The sequence below is a fragment of the Prunus mume genome, linkage group LG6 (assembly GCF_029339155.1).
Source record: "Prunus mume cultivar Tortuosa linkage group LG6, ASM2933915v1, whole genome shotgun sequence".
Classification (NCBI taxonomy): Eukaryota; Viridiplantae; Streptophyta; class Magnoliopsida; order Rosales; family Rosaceae; genus Prunus; species Prunus mume.
Genome location: NC_142703.1, coordinates 8,637,643 through 8,664,652, shown reverse-complemented (window position 1 = coordinate 8,664,652; position 27,010 = coordinate 8,637,643). Strand labels below are relative to the sequence as shown.

General features: G+C 37.8%; 5 protein-coding genes and 1 non-coding gene across 9 annotated transcripts; 5 read left to right on the top strand and 1 right to left on the bottom strand.

The window, feature by feature from the left end:
- The first annotated feature begins 1,863 nt into the window (after positions 1-1,863).
- Positions 1,864-5,898, top strand: LOC103334225 (Galactose oxidase/kelch repeat superfamily protein). Of its 2 annotated transcripts, XM_008237172.3 has the most exons (3): positions 1,864-2,394; positions 3,249-3,299; positions 4,457-5,898. In XM_008237172.3, exon 3 carries the CDS (start codon positions 4,536-4,538, stop codon positions 5,574-5,576), a length of 1,041 nt encoding a protein of 346 aa, XP_008235394.2. In that variant the 5' UTR covers positions 1,864-2,394; positions 3,249-3,299; positions 4,457-4,535; the 3' UTR covers positions 5,577-5,898. The 2 variants fall into 2 exon arrangements, with proteins under 2 accessions (XP_008235394.2, XP_008235395.2); XM_008237173.3 differs by lacking the exon at positions 3,249-3,299 and having other exon boundaries at positions 2,066-2,394.
- Positions 5,899-6,536: 638 nt separating this feature from the next.
- Positions 6,537-9,894, top strand: TRM82 (Transducin/WD40 repeat-like superfamily protein). The gene is made up of 10 exons (XM_008237174.3): positions 6,537-6,760; positions 7,016-7,180; positions 7,394-7,574; positions 8,046-8,102; positions 8,181-8,251; positions 8,509-8,587; positions 8,684-8,743; positions 8,846-8,946; positions 9,043-9,103; positions 9,325-9,894. Exons 1-10 carry the CDS (start codon positions 6,627-6,629, stop codon positions 9,712-9,714), a joined length of 1,299 nt encoding a protein of 432 aa, XP_008235396.2. The 5' UTR covers positions 6,537-6,626; the 3' UTR covers positions 9,715-9,894.
- Positions 9,895-13,059: 3,165 nt separating this feature from the next.
- On the top strand, positions 13,060-15,172 carry LOC103334227 (FCS-Like Zinc finger 8). Its single transcript, XM_008237175.2, has 3 exons — positions 13,060-13,812; positions 13,930-14,764; positions 14,876-15,172. Coding segments are annotated over exons 1-3 (939 nt in total). The 5' UTR covers positions 13,060-13,811; the 3' UTR covers positions 14,979-15,172.
- Positions 15,173-16,446: 1,274 nt separating this feature from the next.
- On the bottom strand, positions 16,447-19,295 carry LOC103334229 (flocculation FLO11-like protein). 2 transcript variants are annotated; one of them, XR_001678110.2, is made up of 3 exons: positions 19,021-19,295; positions 16,892-18,877; positions 16,447-16,791 (listed from the first exon to the last, which is right to left on the bottom strand). XR_001678110.2 is itself a non-coding variant. In XM_089055478.1 (2 exons), exon 2 carries the CDS (start codon positions 18,572-18,574, stop codon positions 17,945-17,947), a length of 630 nt encoding a protein of 209 aa, XP_088911604.1. In that variant the 5' UTR covers positions 18,575-18,877; positions 19,021-19,284; the 3' UTR covers positions 17,106-17,944. The 2 variants fall into 2 exon arrangements, 1 of the variants encoding a protein (XP_088911604.1); XM_089055478.1 differs by lacking the exon at positions 16,447-16,791 and having other exon boundaries at positions 17,106-18,877; positions 19,021-19,284.
- A 1,696-nt stretch (positions 19,296-20,991) lies between these two features.
- On the top strand, positions 20,992-21,064 carry TRNAA-AGC (transfer RNA alanine (anticodon AGC)). The gene has a single exon. It is a non-coding gene; the product is annotated as a tRNA-Ala (tRNA).
- A 1,546-nt stretch (positions 21,065-22,610) lies between these two features.
- LOC103334230 (G-type lectin S-receptor-like serine/threonine-protein kinase At1g11410) lies at positions 22,611-26,204 on the top strand. 2 transcript variants are annotated; one of them, XM_089054521.1, is made up of 7 exons: positions 22,611-24,043; positions 24,202-24,330; positions 24,496-24,692; positions 24,833-25,043; positions 25,138-25,375; positions 25,558-25,711; positions 25,796-26,204. In XM_089054521.1, the coding sequence occupies exons 1-7, from the start codon at positions 22,717-22,719 to the stop codon at positions 26,102-26,104; spliced, it is 2,565 nt and encodes an 854-aa protein (XP_088910647.1). In that variant the 5' UTR covers positions 22,611-22,716; the 3' UTR covers positions 26,105-26,204. The 2 variants fall into 2 exon arrangements, with proteins under 2 accessions (XP_088910647.1, XP_088910646.1); XM_089054520.1 differs by having other exon boundaries at positions 24,430-24,692.
- The last annotated feature ends 806 nt before the right edge of the window (positions 26,205-27,010 follow it).

Genomic DNA, 27,010 nt, shown 5'->3' with positions numbered 1-27,010 from the left:
GCCAGCCTATAATCCAAAAAATAGGCCGGGTTCGGCCTAACTTGTAACCTTGTGGGTTGGTTTTAAATAAAATATTTCAACTTATTGTATATTTTTCACTGTAATTGAAATACTTTGATCCAACCTGTGCCATCATCAAAAGGGTTTAACGTATTTTGAGAACACTTGGGAGTATAACACTATGGCAGGTCAGTGTTTTATTCTCGAGATTCTCAATGTACGAGACTTGTCACATGACCGGACTATCGGGTCGTGACACTTGGGCCATTTTTACAGGCCTACTTTGATTAGTACCTAAGAATAGATCCTCCGTCCACATAAAATATCTAGAGCTTTCATGATAAATTGGTCAATTTTAATTTGATTTCACAAAGATGATACATAGGTTCATTTTCAAAGATTTACATATATGGACGGAATCCTTATGCTTTTGAATCATTTTTGGACTTGGATGTGGTGAAAGATATAAGGTTGCACAAGTACTAGGATTAATGTGGAAGCATGGAATAGAAGTTCCTTTGGATTAATGTGGCACACTCTCCTTCCTTGCATACAAATTTCGTTTGGTACACTAGACTGACTAGATTAATTAAGAACTCGTATGGATCTTCCTCATCCCTCACCATATGATCTGTCGACGAAATCAGCCCACCCATTTGAGCATGTCCTTCACTTCAGATGTCCTTTTTGATTCTATGTGTTGTGTAATAAACCGTTTCTTATTGTCACTTTTGGTTTTGACTCTTTATTTTATTTTATATGGTTCCTCATGTTGCTCACAGCTTGCTAATGTGATCAGGTCACAGCCACAGTGCCTATGTGAGGTTCTTATAATGGAAGCTCCTCTTCCCTTGGTGTGAAGTGAACATTAATCAGACTCAGGCAGGGGCATTGGCCCTCCTGTCTGCTTGCCATGTCCAGACACCCCTTATTAGCGTGAGAAACTTTCATGCAATGGGGATAACACTTTTTGCTATTCTCGACCACTAATGTAATGATGCATTGGATAACTTTTTCACTTATCATTATGTTATTGGCCGGGGAATAGCAAAACAGTGTTATCCCCGTTACAAATAAGTTTTTTTGCTAATTAGCCAATGCACGGGTGTATAAAAGCTAACTAAATTTAAAAATATATATGCGTGTGTGTATGTGTGTGTGTATGTGGGTTTGTGCAGGGTCCATTTACTTATCTGATCATGATTTTGCAGGGTCATCTCCAGCAGATTCCCCCTCAGGAGGAGCACCAAGTTCTCCTTCAGGTAATCATGATCAATTTGATCCCAAATAACATTATTTCCTTTGATTGGGGGGTTCAGCCCCTCATGGAATTCAATCAAATAAAATAGTAACAGATTTTCTACTTTGCCATATATGAACACAAGCAAATCAAGCATTGAAAATCATAGAGATTAATTAAGCTGTCACCGCTAACACGTTCCAATGAAGTCAATTGACAATAATACGAATGGGGCAGCTGAAAACAGCAACTATATCAACCTCAAAATCATGGGCTTTGACCACATAATCGTGTTGTTTAAGTAAATTCATCACAAGATAAAATAATCCAACTTTTCATTCTTCTATAAAAGCACTTTTGTAGGTCTATCAATGCAAAATTGCTTGTATGTATTGCTTGTTTTACACGCAGCCCCCCACCCTACTGATAGCTGCGTGCTGCAGTCAAACAGCAAAATATACACCAAACCTCCACACGGCAAGTTACAGTATTAGGTATATGAGGTACCAGTTTAATTTATTGGAAGGAAAAGTCCTACAAATTACTGTTTCTGCAGAATGTACGGAATATGCCATCGAATCAAATTCTAGAACATATATTGGAAGGAGAACAAAAAATGTGGATATATGCCTACCTAGTGTGCAAGGATAACGATTCATGAAGAAAAAGCCAGAAATTTTTTATTTTTATTTTGCATTTCTTCGGGTGAGATTTTGGAGCCACGTGCCATGCACGTTTCAACATGAGATGAAGCAAAAATAACGAAAATGCCATTGGCAAGGCAAAGCGCGCAGGAAAAGAGAAGGAAGGAACAAGAAAAGCTGTAGAGAAGATGTGGAAATGAAATTAGGAATATCCACAAACAAAGGGTTATTCGGTTTTTAGGGTAAGTGAAAGGAAACACAGGAAAAGCCCAAATTCCGAATTCCCATCTGTCCCATAACGCTCAAAAACCACATTGCCCTTGCAAACAAGACAACACGCACACAACATTGATTTTGTAACTCGGCGTTTTCTTTGATAGCCCTGAAAAGTCATCCTCTCAGCCTAGAAAACCAAACGCTACCCTTTTATCTCTCTCTCTCTCTCTCTCTCTAAGAATTTGAGCAGCAAAGCCCAAATCTTTGTGTTCTTCACCCGGTCCCGTGTTTCAGGTACATCCACTTTCTCTCTCCCTCTCTCTCTCATGAGCAAGGAAAGAATGATATACGATTAGAGTTGTTTCACTTGTATTTCGACCATAATTTTGCCGTGAATTGTCTGAATTTTTTAGTTAACATTGGAATTATTGAATACCCACTTTTCCTTGTGTTGAATTGGAGATGGCTTTTATGTTAAAGGTGAATAATTGTAGTATAACACTAGGTCTCCAGTTTCAAAGTTCTGTGCTTGTACATCAATTGGCGAATGAATTTGATTGATTCTGTTTTTGGGTTGAAAGTTGAAACTAAATTTTCATACTTCTGCCACATAAGTAGTAATGCATGTGAATCAAACCCAATTTGGTTGCATGAGGCCTGAATCATGCACGAATGGTGGAGTCTGATTGCAGTTTATGAATTACCTTTTAGCTATTTTCTTCTTTGGGAATGGTTTTTGTTTTCATATTTGAAGTAATGCTACGGCGGATCTCTTACCTATTAGCTGATGGGTTTTCGTTTAATGTCTGAATTCCACCTTCAGGCAAATAGTTATGCCATAGCTGAGAGTGATGTCTGCTTGAGAGTTTGCAAACAAACAATCAGCTTATATTTGAAATGTTATATGTGTTTGTCTGCGGTGTTTGACTTTGAGTAGTGGTACTGGGGGCGATATCTTAATTACCGGTTAGACTTCAGGTGGACTGACGGCAGAAAATTTTCAGCTTTAACCTAAATGAAATAACACATTAAAGTTTGTTTTGAATATCATACCTATAAGCTATTATATCATGAAGTTCAAATTTTTATAATATCTATAAGCTATTATATCATGAAGTCAAATTTTTAACTTTTTGGTTTGTTTTTAGGGATTTCTGCATAGAGAAGAGAATTGTTTTGTTTACATCTCACAGAAACTGGTAAGTAAAAGAGAGCAGTCATACTCATGAAGCCATGTTTTTCTATATTACAATATCAGTGTGTCAACAAACCTCAGTGGTTCAGATATTTAACATTCGCATTTCTTTTCTTATCTTCTTATCGAATTGTGCAGAATAAATTTTACCCTCTTTATTTGTCTAGGGGTTGGGACTGGGGTGGGTTTGACCTTTTCATACTAACTCTCCCTTGCTCTTCTACTGAGTATGTGTCTAAGTTATTACATTTAGGTGTTATTGCTATTCTTATTTCTTTTGACCATCATGGTTTATTTCCTTACTCCAAATTTCTTTGTATTTCTTTCTTTTGTCTTTTTTTGTTTTTTCTAATTGAGAGAACTGTTTTCTCTACAACATTTAGTTTAGTTGATAGGGTGCAATTGAATGAAGGACCATTTGTTCTAATGTTGTTGAAAATTAATGAACATTATATGGTCTTTATGTTATCAGTTATGCACTGTGGGTTAGCTTTGAAATGTAGAAGTCTCTGGGATGTTTAGCATTATCAAGAGGATTATGGATGCCTTTTGTCAAAAGTTATTGTATTTGGCATGCATCTGAATGGGTTTTCTTTCTGAAAGTTTTTGTTGAATGAGGAGAAAATAGAGTAGAATATGTCTGTATTTGCACATAAGGGCATTGCAATAATTGATGAGGTGGTTTGTCACGGTGAAATTTTGTTAGTATTGTGCATTTTGTTTAGTTCAGCTTTATGGCATCCTGGGATAAACTTTTTATATTCAAAACATAGGATGAAACTGGACTAGGATTACTTGGGTCAATCTGCAGGAAAAAAAAGGCCAAATATTGAATTGAAAAGTGGGATCAGAACTTAAACTGCTGAATAGGAGTGATTTTGAGCAGCAATTAATCCATACTAGGTGATAGGTTTACTCGGACATCTTGACATTCCTTGGGCAGATTCGTTAGAAATGAATATATAGTAAGATGGGAAGGAAAAAAAATGCTGCAACATGTCACATTTATTTTCTGATTACTTATGAGGTTGGATAGAAAATACAATGACTTGTATTACCTCTGTGTGCACCTTTGCTAATGTTAATACACCTTCATTGAAACATTGGTTTTGAAAATTTGAAATGAATTTAACCTCATAACCTCATATTTTGATTCTTCAGATTGCTTGTGCCAGTGCTGCCACCGAGTAGCAACAATCACCAGTGAAGAATCATCTGAAACAGATGAATTGTGATTATTATGTCTGAACAACTGATAGAAGGTCTCCCTGACGCTGTTTCCCTTAGGTGTCTTGCATGGGTTCCTTTCTATCTCCATCCCAAGTTGGAGCTTGTTTCTCGTTCCTGGCAAGCTGCCATTCGTAGCCCTGAACTTTTTAGAGCTCGACAGGAGGTTGGCTCATGTGAGGATCTACTATGCGTGTCCGCTTTTGACCCAGATAATTTATGGCAGCTATATGACCCTCATCAAGATCTTTGGATTACACTCCCTGTTCTCCCCTCTAAAATCAGAAACCTTTCTCACTTTGGTGCTGTCTCTGCTGCCGGAAAATTGTTTGTTCTGGGTGGTGGCAGTGGCGCTGTTGACCCACAGACTGGCGACCAAGATGGCAGCTTTGCAACCAATGAGGTGTGGTCATATGATCCTGTAATTAGGCGATGGACACCATGTGCATCTATGCTTGTGCCTCGTGCGATGTTTGCATGCTGTGTTTTAGGCGGAAAGATTGTTGTTGCAGGTGGTTTCACCAGCTGTCGAAAATCAATTTCTCAGGCAGAAATGTATGACCCTGAGAAGGATGCGTGGGATCCAATTCCTGATCTCCATCGCACTCATAATTCTGCATGCTCAGGAATAGTGATTGGAGGAAAGGTGCATGTCTTACACAAGGGTTTATCAACGGTGCAAGTCTTGGACAATGTGGGGCGTGAGTGGACGGTGGAGGATTATGGTTGGCAACAGGGTCCAATGACGGTTGTTAAGGGTGCACTTTATGTGATGAGCCATGGTGTTATCTCCAAGCAAGATAGAGAATCAGTGAAGGTATTGGTTTCGGCATCTGAGTTTGGTCGCAGAATTGGGTTTGCAATGACTGGACTAGCAGATGAGATTTATGTGATTGGTGGGGTGATTGTCCCTGACCAATGGAACTTGGAAATCAAGCCAATGTCTGATGTTGATGTTCTCACGATTGGGAGTGAAAGACCGACTTGGCGCCAGGCAGCTCCAATGACACGGTGCCGTGGAACGATTCTTGGTTGTACACAGTTGAGAATTTAGGTGTCCGTTTGTTCAAGTTGCTATTTGTTGTTCGTAAGTGCTCTTCTTGATGCTTTTGATTCCTGCTACAAGGAATTGGCCTTATGCTGGCTACCTGTATTTTTTGGCTTGCTAGGCGTAGTCTTTGGCCTTGTTTCATGTTTTGAACATCAGCTTGAGAGTTCCTCTTGGAACTCCTGTATGCCAAGGTAACGGTAAAAGGCCCAGCACCATTGGAAGAGGCAACAGTTTAGTGGTACAAGAATTATATGAACTATTGTCATGGATGAAGCACTAGTTTTCCTTTTTGTTTCCTGGATAATCAAACAAAGAATCTTCTATATGTCCGCATCTTTCTTAAATTTCTTTCATTTATGTTTATTTCATGAGGAAGCCAATGCTATTCAACAAATGCATTACTTCTTGGATGATATGGAAGCATATAAATGATAGAAATTGAATTTTTTTGGAAAAACTTGTGCCAAAGCCCAAAGCCAATTTCTACCCTTGGTCGAGGTATAGAATATCTTCTTTTCTTTTTCCCAACCGAGTTTCTCCACTTAAATAAAAAGAGGGAGCTGGTTTTTCCGCTCCACTTTTGTCTACTTACATTTCTTTATTAGAAATTGTATGTTCTCACTCCTCTTTTGTCACTTACACTCCCTTGTTGGAATTGTATGTTATAGTAAAAAGTATTAAAAAAATTATATGTTACAGTAAAAAACCAAAAGAAAGTGGGAAAATCAACACCCTAAAAAGATAAGCTTAATTTTCTGTTTTTCCCTAGATTCGAATGTCAGAATTGCCTTTTAGATTTCAAATTTTTTCACTTAACCCTCCAAAATCTTACTAGGTGTACCACTTTATCATTTTCCGTTAACTTCGTCTACAAAACCGTTAAGTCGTTAACGTGACATGGGCAGTTTAATTAATTTAAAATAAAATAAAATTCAGAGCCCATAAGCCAATGGGCTATAGCTTCCATAAACCCAAAAGTTAAAACCCCAATTTGGCCTGAAACGCAAAACCCTGAAGACGACGACCACTAACAAGAACTTTCTGTGAGCAACAATGGAGGACGCTGCGATGGAAAACGGAGAGACTAACAAGGATAGTGAGGTGGCTCCTGCCCTAATTGCAGTCCACCCGACCCAGAATTCAGTTGCAGTCGCTGTCGGGTCGGACCTCCGCGTCTTCGACCTCCTGTAAGCTATTTCCCCCACTATTCTCTGTGCCTTGTTATTTGGCTTTCAAAGTTTGGTTTCATTGACTACGATACCATTCTGTTACGAGTTCCTGAAGATTAAAACGACGGCGTCTCTGTGTACTTTGAATTATACAGGCTAAACACAGTGTCAGTTTGGTCAAAATTTGAACTTTAAGCTCTGTTTGAGTTTGAGTAATATGCCAGGATAGTTGGAAGTTGAAAATAATTACTTTACCTTGTGGTTTTTTGACAGTGGGGGTTGTGCGGTATCTTTGGTAGATGATTCTGATGGTTCTCTTCACAAGGATTCCATAAGAGCCATTCGTTATGGAGCAAACGGGAAGCTCTTTGTGTCTGCTGGTGATGATAAACTTGTCAAGATATGGTCGACCGAATCGTGGCGCTGCATTAGTTCCGTGTAAGTTATTGAATCCCTCATGACATTATTGGCTGTTAAACTTTAATGGTACTCTTATAGTTAATTTTTAGGGTGATATTTCATGGAAATACATGTGATACCACTCAAAGGCCTGCCCTTGGTATTGTACTACATTTGTTTTCTAACATCCAGACTTGATGCAATGTAAGGTGTCTTTCTTCTTTTAAAATATTTCCGTGGCTTTTGTTATAGGTGCTCAGAGAAAAGAGTGAGCGCAGTTGCCATTAGCAATGATGGTTCCTATGTTTGTTTTGCTGACAAATTTGGGGTTGTTTGGGTTGTGGATGTGGATGGGTTTAATGGAGATCAAGATTTTGTGAATAAGAAGGCAGCACCACTGCTTTCTCACTATTGCAGCATCATAACAAGCCTGGTGAGTTCTTTTCTGTTGTTTGAGAATTTCTTCGTCATCTTACTTTTTTTAAAAGGGTGCACTCCAAAATCACCCTTAAATTACCTCTTGCACTCATATGTGAGTGGTAGAGGAGTGTGGGATGTGAGTTGTGGAGTGCCAAATCATCCCCCTTTTGAAAATTAACGTTTGAATCTATCAAATTCTGACATTCTCCTGTTGACATGTGTGTGTAGTCATACTTTGTCTAATTAGTTGGTTTCATATTATAGGCAAGGTTTTCTGTAGTACATTGACTTCCGTGTCAAGTTTAGGTTCAACTGTTATATTCAATCACCCATTGATACAGAAAAGATTTCCTGGATTGTTTCTTCTTCATGTTTCAGTTTTTCCTATTCTATACTAGTGGTTCTTCTTATAGTGTAGGTGGAAATTGTTTTTATGGCCACCTGATATCCATGAGAGTGGTAATTAACGTTGTAATTTTGGCAGGAATTTTCACCAGATGGACGATTTTTCCTTAGTGCTGATCGGGATTCCAAAATTCGAGTAATCCAACTTTGCAACCCATTCAATAATCTGATAGCTACATTACCCACATAGCTCACATGATTTTTCTTTTGCCAGGTTACTGTGTTTCCCAAGAAGCCATTAGATGGAGCCCATGAGATACAAAGTTTTTCCCTTGGTCATACAGAGTGAGTGGCTTTTCATATCTCATCTGTTCTAGGATGGTGGACAACGTATATAGATAATGCAGAGCTTGCTGTTTCTTATGAATTTTGCAATTCTACATAAAACATGTGGATACTTAGGATTTAGGTGCCAATATATGGTAGTGGATTAACCTAACTGAATCTTGATTGGGTGGATTATGCATAACTACCTATTTGTTTAAGAAATCCTCTTGCTACTTAAATTTTACTTATCTTCACTTTCATGCATCTATTGGCAGGTTTGTTTCTTGCCTCGCTTTTGTTTGCACTCATGAATGCCCCCAGGGTTTCCTTGTCTCTGGAAGTGGTGATTCAACAGTAAGTAATCGTGATTCATAGCAACTCATGGCCTTTGAATTGCTGCAAGGTGCATCTTGTGTACTATAGAGCAATTAATGTGTGTTGATTTGGCAGGTTCGCCTATGGGATATTTCCTCAGGATCTCTCCTAGATACTTGTGATATCAGAGAAAAGGTACTTCAGTTGTTCTAAGTTTCCTGAAGTTCCCATTGACTTCTTTATTGTTTCCAAACGACTTTTCTGTTGGCGTGCTGTTTACTTGATTTCATTCTGAAGGCAGGACTTTTAGAATCTAAAGAAATAGAAGACAGGTATGCTGCTGTTACTGATTTATGTACCATCCCAGATAGCACCCTTGTTGCAGTGGCTGTCCAAAGGCAAGTTCCTAGACATTGGATTTTCTGTCTCTTCTTTTGTACAGTGGTTATCTGTTTATTCATCATCTTGATACTCGTTAAGTTATTCCATTGCAGTTTGCAAGGAATAATATTGTTAAGCTGTGATCTTTCTGCTCAAACACTCTATGTTGCCAAGGTAAGGACCTCAATTAGTCAATTAATATGAACAGTAAGAATGTAACCCTATCACAGGACACATTGACCTGTTATCTGGCATTTTTAATTGAATTTACTTTCCATGAATCTGTCTTCTTTAAACACATTTCGTCTTGCATGACATTTCTTGGAGCTAAATTGCTAATAATTTATCATGACGCAAACAAAGAGTGGCTATTAACAATTGTGTGATTGGACCAGGTGGTTTCTATCAAGGGAGATGCCTTTATACCTACAAGCTTGGGGACTAACTTTTCCTCTGGATTATTGTGGATGGTAACTGGTGCCTCAAACTTGCATGATTCTCAACACCCTTGTTTGTCCCGTGTCAAGGTTATCTCTGGCTTTAAGGAAAGCAGTCCTGATTTTGTTCAGCATGGACCAATTGTTTTGGAAGATGATGAGATCCCTAGGGGCGAGAAATTGCTCGAGAAGTTGCAAGGAAGAGTTTCCTTTGACAAAAATTATTTCTTGACAGCAGCTGAGGCTTTGAAAACATCCATGAGCAATTTGCTAATAAAAAAGCAGTACTCTACGGAGAAACGAGAATTTAGAAAGAGAGGCAGAAATGACAAGAAAATCAAAAAGTGATGTGATTCCAGCAATGGCAAAAGGCCTACTGTGAACTTTGTGTAACCCTAGTGATTTTTTAATTTTTTTATTTTCTTTCAAATATTTGTAACAAAATTGTTGTATTATTTTTGAGATATTAGAAAACTGTACCTTCGCAACTTGCAATCAATTTTTGAGTAGGCCTGGCTGTATTCAACAGATTGCTTTTAACTACAATGTCTGTTTCTTTCTGAGACACGAGTTGATTTGCACTGAACAGTTTTGGTAGGGCTTCTAGCCTTAAATTGTGTCTGCAGTAGAGTGGATCCTATGTGGTACAGCCTACCAAGCTATGGACCAACTGCTAGATAAATTCCTTTGTTGTTAATGTTATTAAATTCCAGACCAGCAAGAAAATGAAGGTGAGGATCATGGCTATGGCTTTATTTCCTTGGTTAGGATTATGTCTTAATATTATAAACCAGATTCCACCTAACCTGACTAAACATGTTTTGGATGTTGGTCATAGAAGGAAAACAATCAACGTGAAACCGTTTACCATGCAAAAGATGTCGTTTTTTTCTTTTATCAGAGGACAGCGAATCGAACTTTTGAAACTGTTCTAACATTGTGGAAGAGGAGTATCACTAGATTAAACCATATAAAGGAGATCAATTATTCGGGTTAGTGATTATCTTTTAGGAAATAGTCTCTTTATCCTTGATGGTTTACTAAAGTGGATAGCTAATTTGGGATTGTCTACTTCTTCTACGCACCAGATATTTTGAACATTTTATTATAATTATCATATTGGGTCCATCTTAATAAACCCCCAAGCAAGCACCTCAAGTAATTACTTTGATCCTAATTCAGAAGGTTGATTAATTATCTTAATGAAAATTGATTATCTCCTAATGCATTACGCCACGAAAACAAACTTGGTCCCCATCCTTCCACCTTCATGGCTCTCTTTCAATTCTCTCCTTCCACATGGCAATGGCACATCATCACGCAAACAAAAGGATCATATAATATTAATCATGTCTTAGTAAATTAATTTACTTAATAATATACTTAATCCAAGAGCCCCATTTTCAACTCTTCTTTTGTATTTTATATTTTTTACGTCTTTTCTATGAATGAAAACAATTCAATGCCTTAAGAAAACTGAGAAGAGGCCAAGAGCCTTATTTAGTGCCTCAGTCAATAAACCAATTATGCATCTCTCTCTCTCTCTCTCTCTCTCTCATTACAATTTTTTGCAGCAAAAAAATTATTGACTGACAAACATCATCTTGTTTGAAATCATGTAATGGCACTTGGTTTGGCATGATGATATTGACTTCAACATGTTTGATAGCATTTGTGGGGTCGTTTCTGTGTTAACTCCATCGATGAAGACGTCTGGAGTGGTTCGTTATCCATCCCCGAATTGGACGATGCTGAGCGTGTGGGTCAGATCACTATTAGGAGCTCTATATTTCCCCCACCTACTTCTTCTACATCAATCATGGAGAGCACTAATTAGGTTATAGCAAGTGAAATCTTGATCATGCTATAGTTGAAATATTTTGTTGTTCATCGTCGATCTGATTCATTAGTTATGCATAAAGTTCATTTGAAGTGTAATGCAAGGAGTTGTACTAACATCAGTTGTACGTGATAGTTGATCAATATAAGACTTCTTATAAGACTCACAATCGATAATAACTATAAAAACATCACGCGTCCACACACGACTGACACTAACACTATTCGTAATCTAATTGTTCTCAAGTTCAATTTCACGAACAACGGTCATCAATTCAAAAAGTTATATGAGCAGTTTCTCTACGATGATATTAATTAACAGTCATTAGTGGATATTACCTCGAGGATAAAGATCATAAACATCTGTTATTGAATAAGCTAGGGAAACAAACTTCATGAACAGCCTCTGCTTTATTGTGGATTAGACAGAGGCTGTTTTTTTTTGCCATGATTAGAACCTAGATATAGGTTCTTAATAAAAGCCAAATGTCTAATCCAATGTACCATCAAAATAATTATATGATTTTGTTTCCCATAATCACATTTGTTTCTCAGTTAAACTTATATATGATCACTTCTCCTTCCGAGTTTAGAAGTACAAAGTGCAGTATTGTAGAGGCCGTGGAGCCCACATTTGACCACAACCTAAAAAATTGGGCCCAGGAGTTGGGTCAAGGTTGCAAAGCAAAATGGATAGGGCCCACGATCGGCATCGGGATGATGTCTGAGTGGAGTTAAAAAGAGGGCCCCACCAGTTTACGTAACCAACGGCAAACGATTTCTGGGGGGGTGGGGGCGATGGTGTAGTGTACGTCTCTGGTAGTACATTAAACCCTGTGAGTGAAAGAATCAAAAAAATTTCGCTACCCGTTACTTTCAGTGGGCCCCGCAGGCCCCACCCAAAGCCACGCCAGTTGTTTTATTCTGGCCCTACTAATCACTTATTCGAGAGCTAACAAACAAGCAAGCCCCACACTCAATTGGACCAATCCAAGCTTCCACCACACCCCTAAAATTGACACATCATTTTCTTTTTAACTATAGACAAAATTGGTTAAATTATATTTTAATCCTTATCCGAAGGAGGGATAATCTTGTAAGATAAGATTATTCAATTTTGAAGTGCATAGACTAAAATAAGAGTGTCAAAATCGCTACCCTAAACAACAGGCGGTGAGGTCTTTACAAAACTTTATTATTTATTATCATAGTAATTAAAATTGAGGTCCCAAAGCTAAATAACAAAAATAACATATAACTAACAACAATTAATTTGGTAATGGCTTTTTTTTAGTATAAGCGATTGGGAGAGGGGGTTGATAGAAATATTCATTGAGTAAGAACTCAACTAACTGAACTATACCCCACCTTCAAATTATGCATTTTACACTAACCCAAAAGTTGAAAATCTGCTAGGTTTCTATTATGAGCAAAAACTATTAGTTTTAACTCCACCATAATCCACGTGAGAGATTAAAAGATGGTATGATTTTTTTACCAAAAACAGTAAATAAAAAATAATAATTTGTGCATAGTGATTAGTGGATTAAAAAAAAAAAGAATGAGAATCGTTAGGGTGTGAGCTCAGCATTTCCTATGAGTGCGTGCGTTTTATTTCTCGCACTAAGTCCAAGTGAATCACGACAAAATAGAAAATAAAAAATAAAATGAAAAAACCCAACTGAGAGAGAAGGCTCTTCAAAGAAAGACAAAATATAATCCGTTCAGAAAGAGAGTATATTATTTTATCTAGCATGAGAAAAATACAAAAGATTATTTATTATTAAATGGAAATATTAATTTATGGGTTCTGAGGCTGTGGGTCTGTGTGGTCAAAACCACCAATTCTCATGCAAACAAAAACACGCCTCCCTCATTTGTTTTCTCACTCCTTAAAAAGCACATCCAAACCTAACTCTTTTTCTTCCCTTCAAAACCGAGGGCCTATTCTTTCTCATCTTTCACTTTCTCTGTTTGCCAAGTTGCAAATTCATTTTTACAGGATTGAAACTGAATACAAAACCCACTACCAGAAAAGTGAAATTTTAGAGAGAGAGAGAGGCCAAGAAAAGGAGAGGAGCTGAGCTTTATATTTCATTTCTTTTCTTTTTTCTTTCATATTTACTTGATGGTGATGATGGCTCTTTTGTCATGGGAAGTGGCAAAGCATTTATGCCAATTCTGCCTGAGACAGCAGAGGATATAGATAGAGGGTTGCTCTCTATATGTCTGCCTTGATCACATGGCATGCATGCGGTTTGCTATGAATCTTGGTGGGAAATTGAGTCTTAATACGTTGCAGTACTTGAAAGAAACAGGAGGAAGTGAGGTTACCAAGTTGCTTGTTTTTTAGCATTCGGGCATGGAGGCTACAGAGATTTAGGAAGGCCTTTCAGTCTCAGACTCTGTTTTTCTCTTCCTTTTTCCTTTTTATTATATTATTTCTCTTTTAGTTTTATGGTTGTAGAGCCATGCATTCGTTTGCTGGTTGAAGAAAAAGAGAGCCTTTAATTTAGTCTACTTTTGGAACTCAAAAGGTGATTCTTGAGACCATCACTTGAAGCAATTCATAGTGGTTTCTTGGTGGGATTTTTCTGATCATTTTGAGTAAGTTCTCCAATATCCTTTCTTTGTTATTATTATCTCTGCTTTACTCTATTTTTATAATCTCTCTCATGGCAATCTTGGATTAATTTCTCTCTCCCTCTCTCTCCTCTTTGGCAGTGATCAATTTTTTGACTTTTTGGGGGCTTAGAATCATTTGGTTAGAGCAAGTTATGCTGAGGAATAGATCTAGAGCAGTGACCAGCAAGCAAGCTTTAATGGCTGACCACAGCTCCCAATCATCTCCAACTCAAAAAAACTACACCAAACCCCCATCTTTCTTTGGTTCTCCAAGATTCAGAGCTTTCACAATAAAGGGTCATTCTGAAACTGATTCTCTGATAAGCCCGACTTCAATTCTTGACAGCAAACCATTTCCTTTTGCAACCCCATTTTCATACGATCAAAACCAACCCAAAACCCCAAAAGTAGTATCAGCAAACAAAAGCTCCTGGCACCAACCAGAGCCCAAAGGCATTGGCCTTGCTCTGCTTGAGACACTCAATGATGAAAAGCTTGAAGACAATGCTTCTAAACCCAACAGCGGGAAGGTCCTGTTTGGAACTAAGCTTAGAGTTCAAATCCCTCCCTTTCCAGCCTCTGCTCTTTCTCCAACTCAGTCTCCGAAATCTCCAGCTGATTTCAAGATCAAGACTCGGAATTCCCAATCATCAGCAATTGGGTCTGCTAACTCTGGCATCCAAACAGAGCATTCAAATTCTGCTCAGGCTCCCACAGGGTGTGCCTCTGTGAGTGAAATGGAGCTTTCTGAAGATTATACATGTGTGATATCTCGTGGACCAAATCCAAGAACAACCCACATATTTGATAACTGCATTGTAGAAAGCTTCTATAGCTTATCGGATCAGTCCAGCTCTGCCTCGGTGAGTTTCCTTAGCTTCTGTTACACATGCAAGAAGAATCTTGAGCAGAAAAACGACATCTACATTTACGGGTTTGTTTCAATGACCCTTTGTTTTTGTTTTCAAATGAAATTATGAAATGATATATGTTTCATGTTCTACGGAAGATGAACTATTGGATTTGCATTTGATTTGTCATGCAGAGGTGAGAAAGCTTTCTGCAGTCGTGAATGCCGCTACCAAGAAATGCTCTTAGATGAAGTTGGGAACTCGGAGTTTGATGATGCTATAAGGACTTGTTCTTGAGTTCTCTCTGTTTTCCCATTGATAATTTTTGGAGACCAGAAAACTGGTAGATCTCAAATTTTATCTTGTCTTTGGCTTTTAAAGTTTTACCCTCTCCCCTCCCCTGCAGATAAAAGATAAAGAGAGGAGGAGATATTCTAGTTCGTTGCTGTAGAGTTTATTTTATTTATTTAAAGACTTATTTCATTGCCTGAGGTTCTTGTCTTCCCACTGTTTTTTTAATGCGAACTTGTAGCAGATGATTTTTTCTTCTTCTTCTTCTTTTGTTTTTTTGGGTCTAATTTCAGTATGTGATGATGTATGACTCGAAAGCTGCCCAACTTTTGTGTTTTTCTTATCATTCATACAAAGGGGACCGATAATTCATTTCATTCATGCACACGACATATAAACATATCTGAGTAATTATCAAGTGGTGACAGTTGGATAAGATAAACGAAAGAAAAAAATAAATAATTTTAAAAAAAGGGTAAGGATCCAAACTTGAATTCCTTTTCAAGACCTATTCCAGATGACCCAGATAATTAAATACTTGGAAGTTGTTAGGAAACTATGATAAGATAAACGAAAATCTTACTTGCCAAACTGCTTGCAGCATCATTTCAAATCGAACCCTTCCCCTGTTAAACTATAAAGGGAAGGAAGAAAAGCTTGAAATGAGAAAAGGCTGATGATGAAATCAAGTGACCAAGAAGCCAAGCGGCCCTGTTTCTGGTGTTGCTGAAGAGGGAAGGGGTAAAGGACTTAGCTAAAGGCTGCGTAAAGGGATCCAACAAAAAGAAGTACTGGGCTAAAAGTCTGTCAAATGTTACTTTTGATGCAAGTATTAATGAATTCATTCACCGCCATTTATCAGCCAGTTTCTCCTACGTTCACGCCTCTGCGTTTAGCAGAGCACAAAGTTGGAATTTTCCCAATAACAGAGCAGCAATGATTGAAGGGACCAAAAAGAAAATACAGTTGCAGTCATAAACTCAATCAAATTTAAAACAAGACTATCATTAGTTAATGACACTTGCGTGGAACGGGTTGCTATCCCTGGTCAAACATGATACAGCATCCGTGATAACTTTATACTCTACATATTATGATTGACCGAGAAAATAAAACAATGTTATTCACGTTTTGTGCTCCTCATATGAGGACAAATCAACCAAGAAAAACCCACTTGTTCATTGATGTTTGTTCACTGAAATATGGAATACGTTAGGCAACTTCTTGGGAGTTTCCCATTCCATTAGGAATTATCTGCATCATTTTTGGCCTTTCTTAATCTCTAAGCTTTCTCAGCAGGGTGACTAGACCTGAGAATTCTCCTCGAGATGCATTGGAGAATAAGTGTCAAGTTTCAAATCCAACTAATAAAAAGTATACACCGAGATTTCCCAACATCACCATCTTGCAGATTAAATCCATGAAACGACCCAATACCTCAATATCAATAAGACAAAACATCGCACCATGATAATTAAATGGATAACATAATATATAACTTACATAAAATTAAAGATGATGATAGATAAACACTACCATCCAAGTTCAGATAGACGATACCAAACAGACTTAACACTGAAATTTAAATAGACAATAAAACAAGGAGACCAGATATTTGTTCGACACAACATATTGACTCCATTGATCCTGGTACACAAGACAAAGCAAGCAGCCTCCCACGGACATCATGCATTCTTAGACACAGGTGACCATACACTGGAATTGCATTTGCCTCGTCCAAGGAACTATTACAGATAAAAGGACTTAGATTATCAACCGCTAAAGAAACCACCGCCTGAATAATTTTCCAACTTGCACCCTGCTTCAAACATATTAAGAAGAAATCAGTCACCACTGAATCAAACTATACAAAGTATATAGTATAACAATAAGGTGGAACAGTAAACCAGATTTATTACCTTGTTGAAGGCCAGGCGAGATCAACAATCTCCAAGGATGAAAATGATGTGAGGACCGCAATCGGCAACATTCATTTGCAAGAACAAGGAATTGATGGGTAATTCCAACTCAAGACATGAAACAGAACAGAGAAACACAGATTGACCAACCCTATGAACTGAAGATGCAACAAAGCAGAAGTAGGAAAGAACAACAATCACTGCCCCTTCCCTCTTTTCTTTCTTAAAAACCAGAAAAGATGGTGAAGGGGGGAGAGCACCCTTGATAAGAGTGTAGTTAAAGGGGTCAGATTGTCATTAGAAGTAAAGAGAGTTATGTTTAGAGTATGAAGGCAAATCGGGCCATAACAGACCACGCAAGAGATTTCAATGAAAGAAGATTTAAGGCAGCCAATAGGAACAACATTTAACTAAGGAAAAAAGAGACTAACCAGTGTTAAGACTATTTATAGGGACACTAAATCTAAATGCAAGAAAACGAAGATGCAAAGATGAAGAAGAAACCTGCAGAAACCTAAAGAATTCTGTATGGATAGACCACTTGACTTTCTAAAGCATATACAACCGTAACTGGAACTAGAGACCTAAACCTAACTCTACAGGGATAACGAAAATTAGCAAATATGTCAGGAGATTACATTGAAAAGTTAAAGTCAGAACTTCAATATTCAAGTATAATGTAGTTTCCCTCGGCTTCCATAAAGAGTAGCCAGTTACTCAATCCCATGCCAGAATGTAGGCAACCATCCACTTCGAAAGTACAAGCCTACAACTTTTTCCCTTCTGCTTCCGTAAAATTTTGGGTCAGTTCCATCCATGTCATAAGTCCCGCAGTACACATACCACGCCCATTTTTCCAAACAAGCATTCATCTCTCAGACCAACTTCACATCCAACATCCAGAGATCGTTGACCCACCACAACCAAGACAGTCGATTGTAGCACCACCACAGAAAACTAAACACACTCATCACAACCCCAGACTACCAACCAATTTATTCACTCTATATACAATCTAAACTTATTTACAGGAGCCTACTGCTCCCCTGCTCTTCATTCATCGTCAACATCAAGATTCAGAATGCGACGCAGAGTCCTGGTCGCAGAGTCAGCATTATGAAAGAGGTCTCTTGCAGAAGAGCTATGCTCCCTAGTTGGGGATGCAGGTGCAGACTTGGCAATTGGGTGAGTTGGGTGCATTTCCATATCAGAAGCTGAGCTTGGCAATTCAAGCGACACGGTTCTCTTGGGTCGGATTGAAAACTTGGGTATTGGCAGAGAGCTAGGTGGGGGAGAGTTGGAGTAAGCAGGGCCAGCCCAGAGCTCAGAAAATGAAAAACTTCCATTAAAAGGCTTTTCTTTCTTCGAGCTTTTGACATTGATAGCAATTGGGGTGCTTTTACCAAGTGTTTTACTATCAGACTGTGAACCTACACTAGGGGTAGGTGTCTTGTTTGGACTAGGTGTAGTTATCTTAGAAGAAGAAGAGCATGCTCGTTTAGACACAGGAGTAGAGCAATTCTTCGATGGGGTAGGGAGTATACCTGTGCCGGATTGGAAAGTCCGGCAATTGATCGCTCTGAAGTCCTTCGAAGGTGACGGGCCGTATCGGGCAGGCCCGTGTGGCTTGACCCGGTTGTAGTACTGGTTCTTAGGCTCCGCCACAACAAGAAGAGTTTCCATTATGAAAAATTCACTGGGTCAACGAGTATAACTGGGTCGAGTTAGAACGATTCTGAGAGCAACCGACTAGATCTACAGCTATAACTCAATTGCAGGGCTCAAACTGTATGCTAAAAGATTGCAACTTTAGGGTTCGAATTGCACGAAAACACTTCACTTCACTTCTAGATCTTCTCCACAACAGATCCAAATCGAACATGGACAACAGGATCCACAAAAGAACAGAGCAATCAACTACAGAGCCACCGAATCGAAGACCCCAGAACCGAATCAGATTCAGATCAGCCAAAATCCTCTTTATCACTGTAAATTACAAAATAAAAAAAGAAAATTAGTTTCAGCAACGGATTAAAAATCATTTTACCAAACCCACCAAAAAATGAAACTTTCCATAACCTGAATCTAACTACCACGACCATTTTCTCGAGAAAGTGAGAGAAAATTACCAATAAGGAGGAGAACACTGTCAGTAAAGTCACAACAGAGAGGTATATGGAGATGACTTAAGATCAGAGAGAGTTAGATTCCTCTCTTTCTTTCTTCTTCTTCTTCTTGAGGTCTGATATTTTTGGGATCAAAATGAAAATGGAGATTGGGAAATTGAACCCCGGAGAGAAATGAACAAGAGAAAAGAGAACACGAATCTGAAATGACTGTCTACAGTTGTATATAGAAAAACCTATAGAGCCTACGGGTACTACTGGTGTACTGCGCACTGCATCCTCCCTCAATACTGTATAATGTATCATGGTTACACAAGTGGGCTTCATTTTGACTGGATTTACAAGAATGGCATTTCATCATCCGTCTAGTCTAGTCCCTAGACAAAGAGTCAGTTGACTCCTTTGCCCTTACGCCATTAGAGTTAAAAATAGGAATATGCATAGTATTGTTTGTACCAAATTTGGATTATACATTGGCGTGGTGTTTAAGTGGCTAATTTCATGGCAAATAAATAATCATCTGCGAGATAAATTATGATCCAAGTAGAAATTTGGGTTTTATTTCATGGCTTCAAATATGGAATAGAATAAATTATTTGTTAGCATAAGTGGATTTTGTGATAGATATCAGACTCGTAGTGAAATTAGATAGCTTAAAGCACTCAAAGTTGGTTTGCTATATGAATATAGAAATATATTCAAAGATAAATGGGATTATAATTATCTCATGCATAAAAATGCAAATTATGCCGCTGAAGTTACACCAAATTAGGTTTGACAGTAAAGATGGATCCGTGTTGGTTTGCTATATGAATATAGAAATATATTTGAAAAGAAAAACTGGGATTTAATTATCTCATATGCATAAAAATGTAAATTATATGCAGTTGAAGTCACACCAAATTAGGGTTGATGATATAGATTGATTATGTGTTTGAAAATTCCCTTGCTTATCTCTCAGCTTAAGTACAAGTTCACTTGGATCACGTTGATGAGTTCGACCATATATGAGAAGCACAACTGTGAACTTTGTCCCCATCTCACCCTAAAAGTTTAACTATTAATCTCCTTAAACGTATTGCAAACAATGTAGAAAATATCATACTTTCATAGAACAATTAGTAGTACCATTGAAATGTAAAATTACATGATTCATCCTTATAGTTATGCAAAACTCAATAATCTACTATCCTATATTTTTTTACCCGTATCATATTCATTTAAATCTAACATTTTATTTGTACTTATCAATATTATTGATTAAATTACACTTATTATATGTATAATTTGACTTATTTTCTAGTCCAATCCACACTTATATGGCCTTCATGTTCTATTGTTTTATAATTTGTGCATGTTTTGGCCAAAAAGAATGATAAAATGTTTGTTTGGGATCAAATTGAGATAACTAGAAAACAAGTAGAAGAAGTGGAGTTAATTTATAGTATTCGATAAAACCAGAAAATAAGGATCTTTTCATGTTATATAATTATTTTCTCGGACTTTTCCAAGTAAAAAAGATCGTAGATAAAACCGAATTACTGAGGGCATATTGGGAAACCTACATAACTATGAATGACATAGGGCGGCCCCACCAAAGTCGTGCAATAGAGTATGTGCATAAAATATCGGGACAAAAAAGAAAAGATAAAGATTATAAAAAATAAAAAAAAGGAGAAAAGACTAGTTGGAGATTTTGACGTGTAGTGGGTAGGCAACGTACAGGTGTCTGTGTCTTGATTTAGGTCGGCCACATAAAGTTTTATTTAAAATTTAATAATTTAATATTGCTCCCCCTTCCAATACCACCCCAACGAATAAATCTTTGGCTTTGCCTTCCAACGGCGGGTTTTGTGAAAGTGGAAAAAAGCTGTCTAAAGAAAACGTTTCTTTTTCCACTCTACTTTGAATGGGATGCCAAACCCACCCTGTTATTAGATTTTAGAATCTTAGATGAGGACATGTTAGCAGAACGGGGATGTAGCTCAGATGGTAGAGCGCTCGCTTAGCATGCGAGAGGTACGGGGATCGATACCCCGCATCTCCATATTTTTAATCGTTGGTTTTTACACATATAAAAGAAGCTACTAGTTCATCTTCATTATAATAATGATACACAATATAATGTGGGGAGGAGGTCCATATGTCTGCTTACATTACATCATTCAAACTTATTGGACTTGGAATTATTGTTTGCATATGATTGGACACGACATATGTACAAATACAATTCTCCATTTGCAACCCAACCCACCATCATTGTTCCTAAATTTGACCAGCCCAACCAATTCCAATACTATATATTTTACATTAACGTTTACAAATTACATTTTTTGGGTGGGCCAAAGACGGATTGATCTCATTCTATAATGCTCTTCTTTTTTTATTTTCAATGTCAATCTAATTTTACAGTGCTACTTACCCCAATTGTCAATTATTTAGTTGTGTCACCACTAAATCATTGACATGTATCCTTTGTCTCAGATCGATTTCAAACCAGAAAAGGAAGACCATAAAGGGATAGGAGAAACTCATACACATAGATACCACGGGGCTTGAACCCTGAATCACTTGAGAGCATACTAAAAATTTAAGCCAATCCAATAAATGTCTATTGATAAGACATTAAACATCAACCAGTCCAAAGGACCTTTATGAGTAAGTGGGTGTATCAGTAAACAATCAGCTCATTGTATCTTATAACTGTAGATTGGTTTCAAAACATTTGGATTTGGACTTGACGATTGTTTTATTATGTTCGGCATGTTGGCCCATCGTAAGAGTGTGCCCTAAAACAATCGAAGTAGTGGTTGATATTGATTGGTGGCGAAGGTTTCAGCTCTTGGCATCAACGAGACCCGAGTTGGCAAGCGTCACTTACTATATTTAGCAGCTAAAAGTTTTTCGTTATATCTAACTGAGTAGTTATATAGATTTATTTAGCTCACAAACTTATTTTGTAATTTTCCCTTAAATTGATTAAATTAAATTAGCTCACACCATCTGTTTAGACGAAGGAAAATAACTCAGAATTTAATTAATTGTTGAGAATTTAAAAGGAGAAATTGACAATTCATTTATTTGGCAACTTAAGCACATAATTTATTAAATAATACGTGGAAAAAATCGTGGAAATTGAGGGCATCAAATTCCCGAGTTTAATTTCCACCAAAACCAAAATATGCATTATTTCCATAGTGCAGTTTACAAAATTCAATATAAATAAATTCAAACACTGAAATATTTAATTACCAAAAAATAAAATGATGAAAATATAAATTATGTCATTTAAGAATTTTATGTAATTTTCAATTCTTTGGTAGAGTAGAACATTAACAATATTATAATAAATTCTGTCAATTCCGTTAAGAGATTTAAGAATCATTGAAGTGTGAGATTTTCTAAGAAACTTCAAAGTTTGAACAACTTGACGGATTCATTGAGTAAAGACAAAAGAGGCTAGATCTTAACCTGTAAGACTTGAAAATTCTCAAAAGTTGCGTGACCTGCTGAAATGTCATCCACGTCTATGACTTCCTCACATATCAACAACTGAACCTGAAAGTCGCTTAGTATTTGTCATCTGACTGAGATAGGTGAAACATTTTCTACGAGTTGGGGTGGCCTCTACTTGAGCAAAAATCCAACTATGTTTCTTCCTTTAGCACTTAATTGCATGACTCACTGAGAAAGTTAGCCATGAATTCTACTACCAAATGGTTTGCCATGAATATTATATTGCTCAACTTCCTTCCAATCCTTCCCTCTTCCACTTCCATTGTCATTGGCTCTATAAATCCAAATCAACCCATGAGAGATGGCGATGTTCTTCTCTCTAGTACTGAAATCTTTGCACTTGGGTTTTTCAGCCCGGCCAATTCTCGTAACCGGTATGTTGGAGTTTGGTACAACAAAGTTCCAAACCAAACCATTGTCTGGGTTGCAAACAGAGACAACCCCATAATTCCGGTCACTGATAATAATGCCTCTGGAGTTGGACTTCTAGCTGTTCATGGAAATGGAGGCCTGGTCATCTATAGGAAGGACCAAAATACCCCTCTTTGGTCTGCTAATGTTTCAGTCTCTTCGCCAAACAATTCCATGACGGCCAAGCTTTTGGATACAGGAAATCTTGTTTTGCTTGAGGACGACGATGGTTTTAGCCAAAGGGTATTGTGGCAAGGCTTTGATCATCCCACAAATACATGGCTTCCATTCATGAAACTTGGGCTGGACCGGCGGTCCAAGTTGAATCGGTTCATCACATCTTGGAAATCTCAAGATGATCCGGTAACCGGTATCTATTCGTATCGGATCGATCCAAGTGGGTTTCCGCAGGCGTTTTTATACAAGGGTCAAGCTCCGCGATGGCGGGCCGGGTCTTGGACCGGAGAGAGATGGAGCGGTGTGCCCCAAATGACAAATAGTTTCATATTCAACATTAGTTTTGTGAACAATCAAGATGAGCTATCCATTGTGAATGGTATCACGAATGAATCAATCTTCTCGAGGACGGTGCTTGAAGAATCAGGAGTCGTTGTACGGTCCATGTGGCATGATCAAAGGCAACAATGGATCAAGTATTGGTCTGCTCCAGAAGAGTTGTGTGATGATTATGGGAAGTGTGGTGCCAATAGCAATTGTGACCCGTCCAATATGGGTAAGTTCGAGTGCACGTGCCTACCCGGATACGAACCCAAGTCGCCACGTGATTGGTATTTAAGAGATGGGTCGGGTGGGTGCGTGAGGAAAAACGGAGTATCCATATGTGGAAACGGGGATGGGTTCGTGAAGGTCGAACGTGTGAAGGTACCCGACTCATCTAAGGCACTTGTGAACATGAATTTGAGTTGGAAAGCATGCCCGCAGGAGTGCTTCAGAAATTGTTCTTGCAAGGCGTACGCAAAAGCAGACGAGAGATGGGGAGGGTTTGGATGCGTGACATGGCATGGGGACTTGATGGACACTAGAACATTTTCGAATGCTGGCCAGGATTTCTATGTACGAGTTGATGCAATTGTGTTAGGTAGTTGGTTCATCTCTTTTTCTCTACAAGTCAAGATCATTTTTCACTCGATTAGACTTTGTTGGCATAGTTCGTTTATCCCTTTGTTCTTCTATTTTTATCCCATTATAATGCACTATGACTGTGGATTTTATTTGTGTTTTTTTTTACCCTTGAAGCTCAATATGCAAAGTCAAATGGTTCACTTAGCAAGAAGGGAAAACTGGCAATTTCTCTAGTTTCTGTTCTGGTGTTCCTTCTTCTTGTAGTTCCCGTTTCTTATTGGTTGGTAAGGAGGAAAAGAAAAGGTAAATATCTGATACAAATTTATTTTCTTTTCACTATTCATTTGTCACCAAATTGTTCTGCACTGATATCACCCACAACAATGAATTCTCCTTTCATAGAAATACAAGTTGTGCTGCTAATGAAACAAAGGCTAGATAGATTACCTGCTCTGCATTTGATGGCAGGTAAGCAAAGACAAAATAAGTATTCCCCTAGAGTTAGCACAAGGTCAACCTACTTTGAAGATTCTACTGCAGAACTTGATGAAAGTAGTATGCACTCAGACATACCATTCTTTGATCTAACAACCATAGCGGCGGCCACGGACAATTTCTCTCTTGCAAACAAGCTTGGAAAGGGGGGTTTTGGCTCAGTCTATAAGGTAGTTATCTTTGAATTATTTCTCAAATCAGAAATCAGATTTTTGTGAATATGCCTCGGTTTTTAGTTTTGCATGCACAAGAGCACTTTCAAGGGCACGAGAAGGCAAATTTCATACAAAAATGTGGATTATATTTTCAGGGTGTGCTTTGTAATGGTAAAGAAGTGGCAGTGAAAAGATTATCAAAACATTCTGGGCAAGGAATTGACGAATTTAAGAATGAAATTGTGCTGATTGCAAAACTCCAACACAGGAACCTTGTCAGGATTTTAGGTTATTGCGTTCAAGATGAAGAGAAGATGCTAATCTATGAATACGTCCCAAACAAAAGCTTGGACTCTTTCATCTTCAGTATGTCTTCCTTTTGCTTTCATATCTAATTTTGTCACTTGAAAACTAATAAGGAAGCAAGAATTTAGTCTATTTTCTTACTTTTAACATCCAGATGACACAAAAAGAGCACTTCTAGATTGGACAGTACGCTTCGGGATCATCTATGGGATTGCTAGAGGGATCTTGTATCTTCATCAAGATTCAAGGTTAAGGATTATCCATAGAGATCTAAAGCCCAGTAATGTTCTACTGGATGCTTCTATGAACCCCAAAATTTCAGATTTTGGTATGGCTAGAATATTTAGAGGAGACCAAAGTGAAGCGGATACAAATCGTGTGGTTGGAACATAGTGAGTTAAAATTTTCTACAAATGTATAAGATATCACAATAGTTTCTAGATTCACAAGACCACCAACTGATGGAATACTTGATGATGCATATCACAAGAGCAGACAATTCATAGGCTAATTTCAACATATTTTGTGGATTAGTGAATCTATGCTTTCGTAATCACTTTTCTTTCTGCTGCAGTGGTTATATGTCACCAGAGTACGCAATGGAAGGACATTTTTCAGTTAAATCTGATGTATATAGTTTTGGAGTTATACTCCTAGAAATCGTTACTGGCAGAAAAAATTCTGGTTATTACCACGACAAGTATCCAGACGCAAATTTGGTTGGACATGTAAGTTTACTGGCTTTGTGGAAAACTATGTAGTTTTTCCTCTACTTATTCATGCTAACTTTGATTATCTAAAATCGTTTTTAGGTTTGGAACTTGTGGAGAGAAGGTAAAGTCTTGGAAATCGTCGATCCATCTCTGGGTGAATTGTACCCTGTCAACGAAGTTGTGAGATGCATCCAAATTGCACTCTTGTGTGTGCAAGAGTATGCCACTGACCGGCCAACCATGTCAGCAGTTGTTTTCATGTTAGGGAATTATGATGCAGCAGTTCCTTCACCAAGACAGCCTGCATTTTTGTTACAGAAAACTTATGATGCTGGAGACCCATCAACCAATACAGAAGGAGCTAAGTCTATGAATGATGTTACATGTACTAGTGTACAAGCTCGCTAAAAGGCCTAGTCCACAAAATATTGGATGTTAAGCTACTGCAACTATAGCAGCCTGCGTCAAAATTATTCACTTGAGGCTTTTTGGTTGCTGCATTCACTTTGAGGCTTGAGGCTTAATTTCCCAACTCTGCATAATTTCCCTTTTAAAAAAAAATAACATGCGTGTGTATATGTAGTATAGAGGTTTATGCAAATTAGGAGCCCTCCCAATTTGAAGGATCTAGGAGGCCGTCTTGCCCGCATGTGGCCAAGGTCTCCCCAGTTAAATAGAAGTAAATCAATTACAATATGAACCTTGATGTGCTGGAACAATTCTTTTTTGGATTGATGATGCTGATGGATCGAATATTATTGCAAGGACTGAAAAATGGCCAATTTATAAAGTAGGCTAAATGGGGCCTAGCGTACAAAAACTAAGATCGTTCGACCCTCAAACTGACACTGCACTGGTTTTAATTTTACTCATCTCCTCAAACTCCCCTACTTTCTACAATTCGAAACATGCATAATTTTTTCCCAAGAATCTAGAAGGTACAATACTCCAACACAATCAGGTTTTGCTTAACAGAAAGATTGCAGCAAAAAGGATTTAACTTCCTAACCAATGATGCTGATACAAGTGATCACATAGCCAAGACGTTAGAGGTTTATTTTGATATCCTTTTTGTCCAATAAATTTGAAAAGAACATACCATTTGCCATAGTTGATTGGCTGAAAATTCTACTGATACTTTTACTTCTAAAATAGGAAGAAGTTGAAAGCCTAAGCAATCCCAACAATAATGCAAATTCAAATAAGTTAAAATCATCAACTTCGAATGTTGAGAATATTTCCAAAGGAGCTCAAAAATCCATCATGGGAACTAGAGCTTCGGATTCTACAAGAGTTATGAAGTTCACAAAGGTC